We start from the raw sequence: 6,757 nt of genomic DNA, 5'->3' as shown, positions 1-6,757 counted from the left end.
TGCAACCAGGACCGGCGAGGGCGCGACTCAGGGTGCCGGCGAGGTGGGTCGGGGCGACGGCGGCGAGCTGCTACGCTGGCGCGGCAGCGGCGAGGCGGGGCAGAGCGGCCGCGACGAAGGAGCTGATGAGGGCGGGGCGGAACGGCGACGAGGCGGAGAAGCTCGGCACGGGGCGGAGGAGATCGGGACGGGGCGTATCCATTTGAGGTCAGGACGGCTCGTACACGTTGGGCGCGGATGCTCCAAGCGCTTGTCCGGAGGTGGACGTCCGCCAAATCGCACTCTAACGGACGTCCAAAAGACAGAAGCGGACGTTTATTTGGGGTCGTGCGATGGAGTTGGGCTAATATTCTTACTGTGACTGATGCTCGAGCAACACCACACCTGCTTTTTTTCAGACCGAGCTCCACACCTGCTAGCAAACCAACTGCGCATTGCATGCAAATTACCAGCAGCGAACAGCCACCTACCTGCAAGCTACGCACAACAAAACGCTGCGAGATCAGGCTTGAAAACGTGACGGCGTCCCTTCCCACAGCAACGTCAAAAGCGGTCGCACCGAGCAGGAGAAGCCAAGCCAAGCCGCCTCGCACCAGTTCTCAGTCCAACTCCAACGCGCCGCACCCGAGCGAGAGCCCAAACCCCCTCTCCCATGGCGGCGCCGGTGCCGCCGGGGCCGGAGGTGTTCGACGTCGTCATCTTCGGGGCCTCGGGCTTCACCGGCAAGTACGTCATCCGCGAGGCGCTCAAGTTCCTGCCCCCCAACTCCTCCCCACTCCGCACCCTCGCGCTCGCCGGCCGTAGCCGGGACCGCGTCGCCGCCGCGCTTCGCTGGGCGGCCGCGCCGGGGCCCGCCCCCGACGTCCCCATCCTCTTCGCCGACGCCTCCGACCCGGCCTCCCTCGCCGCGGTCGCCGCGCGGGCGCGCGTCCTGCTCTCCTGCGCTGGGCCCTTCCGCCTCCACGGCCGCCAGGTGGCCGCGGCCTGCGCCGAGGCGGGGGCCGACTGCCTCGACATCTCCGGCGAGCCCGAGTTCATGGAGCGCGTCGAGGCCGACCTCCACGAGGTCGCCGCCAGGAACGGGTCGCTGATTGTCTCCGCCTGCGGGTTTGACTCCATCCCCGCGGAGCTCGGGTTCTTGTTCAACTCCAGGCAGTGGAAGCCGCCCTCCGCGCCGCTGAGCGTGGTCGCCTACGTCAACCTGGAGTCGGACAGGAAGATCGTCGGGAACTTCGGCACGTTTCAGTCGGCCGTTCTCGGCGTGGCCAACGCCAGCGAGCTGCAGGCACTGCGCCGGTCCAGGCCAAGGCCGGCAAAGCCCAAGGTGAGTTACTACATTTCTTACATTGCAGTTTCGGAATTGATTTACTTATTTCATCACAGCAATCTGCTTGGATGGTAGTGATTCATGAGGGGATTAACAGTACCCCATCATAGGGATGAAACTAGAAGCTGGGGCACATCTAGATGTGCTCTAGTTAGTGCACATCTAAGTGACTCTATCAACATAAAAAGAGAAGGAAAAAGAAAAGAGAAAATACCCGCACAAATCTCCGCGTACAATCAATGACATAGAACTTATATGTGCAATACTTATGGCACATCTAGATGTGCTTTAGCAAACCCGTAGAAACTAATAAATTCAATTAGAAGGAGGAATTATGTCTTTCCTTATCCTGACTTTCATGATGAACGAACATACCGTAACACTGCTAATTGATAGCTTTGTTGGGCCAGATCCCTGATCCTTGTCTTTGCACCTACGAAAATCCTATTTCTACACAAGACTTTTGCGAAAACTGTACGTACTAGTTCTTTTTGAATTGTAACTACCCCACGGTTATAGCTAACCATCGGCAGATTGAACCAGAACGTAATGTTTTTTTGTATAATCTGTGCGTAGGAATAGCATTGCTCTGTTAGTTATCATAAAACTGGCACTTTCTTTATTATAAAATCCAGTTATCTGTCTCTCAGAACATTTGGATTTTCTTTCTAAGTGCCAATTTTGGACCACCTACAAAGATGTACTCCCTCCATTGAGTTGTACTAAGTCCGCGACACTTATTTTGGGACGGAGGGAGTATGTACTACGTGTGCTGGTATGGTGTACTACTAGCACTAGAAAATCCAATCTAAAAGTTATTGATGCAGGTCGAGATAGGACAGAATATGTGTGACATAGTTTTTTATTATATAACTAAGAAGGCGGACGGTTATAGACTAGATAGAGACTTACAGACGATAGGGAAGACACAAATCTAGTTGCTTGTCTTTTATCATCATACACTACTGCTAATGCCTGGGGTACGTATGGTCTACAGGCACTCATGGTTGTGGACAAACCTGGTATAGTAACTTTTGGTTTTTTATTTTCTTGCAAGAAAATTGTTGCCTACTCCTGACCGCCGCCTTACTGCTGATGTCTGGGTTATATATGGTGTTTGCGTACTTGTGTACAACCTGGTATAGTTCTGTTTCTTTATTTTCTTAGAAATTATAGATTGCCTACCCCTGACCATCACCTTTGTTTGAAGGCGTCAAAATTTTGTACGTAATTCTTTTGTTCAGCCGTGTATGTTGTGCTAACTGCCTGCTCCAAGAAGGACTATAAAATCAAGCTGACATATATCGTGGACCAACTACTAACTACTGAATAATGCTTAAGCTCAGATTAACATTGGTCCTCTCACATGTGAATGGTGTCTGCCATGCCTTTTGTTGTGTAAATGTATGTGCTACGCTGCTACTTCATGAAGAATGGGTATTTCTAAGTGGGTAATATTACCCCTTTGCCATTTTGTTGGTAGTAATACACTCCACGTTTGCCTTGCTTGCCCTTAATAATGGATTCATTCTTTGATTTGGGGCCCGTTTGGATTGGATGTAAATTTTGTGTGGTTGATCTAAATACCGATGCCCACACAAATTTTTGTGTGGCTGAATGTTTTATAAAGACAAAGCAAAATGGGTTGGCTTCGGCAATGCCACAATCTGAATTCAACTTAGGCCCATTATTTCTAGCCGCCCCCATCTTTGTTGTGATAGATTGGACATGGCATACAGAATATTCAATATTCTTATATGTTTTTTAGTAAGTCATAGTATAAAGATCCTAATGAAAATGTCCACCACATTTGTTAAAGCCTTTGATTCTGTGAATCCAATGTGTGATGAACTGATGATGAATTGGCGAAACTATGATGGAATCAAACTTTTATTGGAGAATGATCATTTCATGCTAAGGTTTCTCCTTCTGGGTAGATTCCGGGGCCTGCACCTCCCAAAGGATCACTGATTGAGCATGACAAGGCACTAGGATTGTGGGTGGTGAAGTTACCTTCTGCTGACACAGTGGTTGTGAAGAGAACCCTAGCAAAAGTGACAGAGCATCCCGAGGGCCTTCCTGGTGTGGATGAAACCTCAGAATTTGTGGACCGCAGGAAGGAATTCTGGTCCTCTATCAAACCTGCACATTTCGGTGTGAAGATTGGCACCCGTTCCATCCTGGGCCTTGTGCGGTGGCTGTATACTGGACTTTTCATCGGCATCCTTGGGGGTTTCTCCTTGGGTAGGTCCCTCTTGCTAAAATTCCCCGAGTTCTTCTCCCTTGGGTTGTGTAGAAAGACTGGACCAACAGAAGAGGAGGTGAACAGCGCCTCATTCAAACTGTGGTTCGTCGGCCATGGGTACAGCGATTTGGCCCGTGCATCAGAGCGTGGAACCAAGCCAGACATGGAGATGGTCACCAGAGTTTCAGGGCCAGAGATCGGGTATATCACCACTCCGATCGTCCTCGTCCAGTGCGCCCTCGTCCTGCTGAGCCAGCGAGCCAATCTGCCGAAAGGCGGGGTGTACACGCCGGGCGTCGTCTTCGGCCCCACAGATCTCCAGAAGCGTCTCGAGGAGAACGGCGTGTCGTTCAACCTCATCTCCACGAGGACCCTCCCTTCAGATTAACAAAAAGGCTCGTGCTTCCTGAACCTGATCTGTGGTGTTCTTGGACAATCAGCCTGCTTTCTTTCATCACTAAACCAGCTATCACGTGAGTGTCGTATGTGAAATAAGACAAGACAGTATTACTACCGCACCTGAAAGAAAGAAAGGATGTGCTTGTATAATGTGAATCATATGTGTGAAATATATAATAAGTGTCTATGTAATCCCATTGTTCACTTTCCTCTTCCTTGTGTTAGCGGCGCCCCCCCCCCCTCCCCCCCTCTTTATCATCAGAAGCTGCCCTTATCTTTCTTGTGATATACTAGAATCTTCAATATTTTTAAATGTTTTGTAGTAACTAGTAAGTCGTGGAATGAAGATCCTCGCGAAAATGTCCACCACATTTGTTATAGCCTTGAATCCCTGAATCCAATGCCTGCGATGATGAGTTGGTGAAATTATGATGGAATCATTCTTTTATTGTCGGTGAATATTGTTGCGGAGATACCTCGACAAGTGCACCTAGTGTCAAAGGTCTTATTAAATGGTAAATCTATTTGTGAAAAGGATTAGCTGTTCCACTTTATTGAAACATGAAAAGAGTAGGAAAAAAAAAGGAAAGGACCCTAATAATTTGGGCTATGGGGATTATCATAAACCTGCTTATGCCTGATGACAGAATTGCTTGGTATGTTTGTCTGCTGTCACTGTTCTAGGTGCATTCTTTCATTATCTAAACCTACTAAAGTTTATGATAAAGCATCCTCAGCTTGAGCATTGTCTTCAATCAACTGAATGGCAGCATCCTCGGCGATCATGTTCCTGATCATGATGCAGTAATTATCATAAAATCATTTTTTATTCAGAAAAGACTAACTTGTATATTGAAGGGAGTAAAATGTGTTGATAAATAAAGAGCATTATGATGTTACAAGATATAGATGTCATGGTTGTTGGATATTTTCATCTTAGTAACCCTGACAAAAGCAAAAGGAAAATGCTTTATGAAGACAAAGCAAAATGAGTTGGCTTTGGTAATGCCACAATCTGAGTTCTACTTAGGTCTGGTATTTCTAGCTGCCCTGATCTTTGTTGTGATATAGAATCTTCAATATTCTTTTTGTAGTAATTAGTAAGTCAGAAATAAAGATCCTAGCGAAAATGTCCACCACATTTGTTATAGCCTTTGAATCCCTGAATCTAATGCTTGCGATGATGAGTTGGTGAAATTATGATGGAATCATTTTTTTGATTGTATAATGATCACATTTGATGCTAAGGTTTCTTCTCCCTTTGTGCAGATTCCGGGGCCTCCGCCCCCCAAAGGATCACTGATTGAGCATGACAAGGCACTAGGATTGTGGGTGATGAAGTTACCTTCTGCTGACACAGTAGTTGTGAAGAGAACCCTAGCAAAAGTGACAGAGCATCCCGAGGGCCTTCCTGGTGCGGACGAAACCCCAGAATTTGCAGAGCATAGGAAGGAATTCTGGTCCTCTATCAAACCTGCACATTTCGGTGTGAAGATCAGCAGCCGTTCGATCCTGGGCCTTTTCTTGTGGCTGTGCACTGGACTTTTCATCGGCATCCTAGGGGGTTTCTCCTTTGGCAGGTCCCTCTTGCTGAAATTCCCTGAGCTCTTCTCCATCGGGCTGTTCAGGAAGACCGGGCCGACAGAAGAGGAGGTCCGCAGCGCCTCGTTCAAGATGTGGTTCATCGGCCGTGGCTACAGCGACTCGGCCCGTGCATCAGAGCGTGGGAGCAAGCCAGACAAGGAGATCGTGACCAGAGTTTCAGGGCCAGAGATCGGGTACATCACCACCCCGATCGTCCTCGTCCAGTGCGCCCTCGTCCTGCTGAGCCAGCGGGCCAATCTGCCGAAGGGCGGGGTGTACACGCCGGGCGCCGTCTTCGGCCCCACGGATCTCCAGAAGCGCCTCGAGGAGAACGGCATGTCGTTCGAGCTCATCTCCACGAGGACCCTCCCTTGAGACTATAACAGGCTCGTGCTTCCTACACCTGATCTCGTCGTTAAACCAGGTATCTATCATCTGTCGCCTGAGTGTCTAGCAGGCTCAATGGCCTTATACTATTTGTGAAGAAACGTAGCGTCCTGTATGCTGTGTTTATGTGAAGTGAACTGTAGGTCCGTATTACTATTACTACCACGCACGGAAGAAAAAAAGAATAGGATGTGCTCGTGTAATGTGAATCGTATGGGTGATTGGGTGAAATATATACGTATAATAAGCGTGTAAGTGTAAGTGTAAGTCCTACGGCTGTAGAAGAGAAGAAATGTTGTGTCGTGAGTTCAAAATTGTCGTGTAAGTGCAAGTCCTGTGGAACCTGCATGTCTATCTCATCCTGTTTGTGCTGGCCTACCAGTGCAGTTCTCGGAAACTTATCTCATCTGTGTGTACGTACAAGCCTACAAGGGTAGTAGCACAAGTCTCGACGACACGATCGAGCCAACACGCGCGAACGGCGCCTTCTCGGCCAGAAGGTTTCCACACGCCTTTCTCTCGCTTGTCTTCCCAGCTCGATCTATCGAGCGCGCGGCGGCAGCAGCCTTCCTGGACCGGGGGAAAACAACCGAAACGGAAAGTGCGTTGCCCGCCGGGCAGTGAGGCCGTGTGTACTCACCTCAGCACTGGCGCACCAGACGTGCACGCCTCGTCTCGTTCCGTTACAGACTTGCAGTAGTGCGGTGTCCCCTACGGGTCCGGTTCGCCATGATGGAAGACGGTCGCCTGGATCATGATGGCTCGCGAGCTTTCTGTTGAGACCGCGCTTTTGGACTGAGCACCGACCGACGCAT

At 49.3% G+C, this 6,757-nt stretch overlaps 1 protein-coding gene across 2 annotated transcripts; it reads left to right on the top strand.

Moving 5' to 3' along the window:
- Window positions 1-241: 241 nt before the first annotated feature.
- Window positions 242-6,296, top strand: LOC119353926 (probable mitochondrial saccharopine dehydrogenase-like oxidoreductase At5g39410). 2 transcript variants are annotated; one of them, XM_037620625.1, is made up of 2 exons: window positions 242-1,324; window positions 3,265-4,183. In XM_037620625.1, exons 1-2 carry the CDS (start codon window positions 653-655, stop codon window positions 3,958-3,960), a joined length of 1,368 nt encoding a protein of 455 aa, XP_037476522.1. In that variant the 5' UTR covers window positions 242-652; the 3' UTR covers window positions 3,961-4,183. The 2 variants fall into 2 exon arrangements, with proteins under 2 accessions (XP_037476522.1, XP_037476523.1); XM_037620626.1 differs by lacking the exon at window positions 3,265-4,183 and adding an exon at window positions 5,241-6,296 and having other exon boundaries at window positions 441-1,324.
- Window positions 6,297-6,757: the final 461 nt, after the last annotated feature.

This window comes from Triticum dicoccoides, chromosome 2A, assembly GCF_002162155.2.
Source record: "Triticum dicoccoides isolate Atlit2015 ecotype Zavitan chromosome 2A, WEW_v2.0, whole genome shotgun sequence".
In the NCBI taxonomy this organism is placed as follows: domain Eukaryota; kingdom Viridiplantae; phylum Streptophyta; class Magnoliopsida; order Poales; family Poaceae; genus Triticum; species Triticum dicoccoides.
The sequence above is the reverse complement of the archived record's forward strand: the minus strand, read 5'-3'. Positions and strand labels throughout refer to the sequence as shown.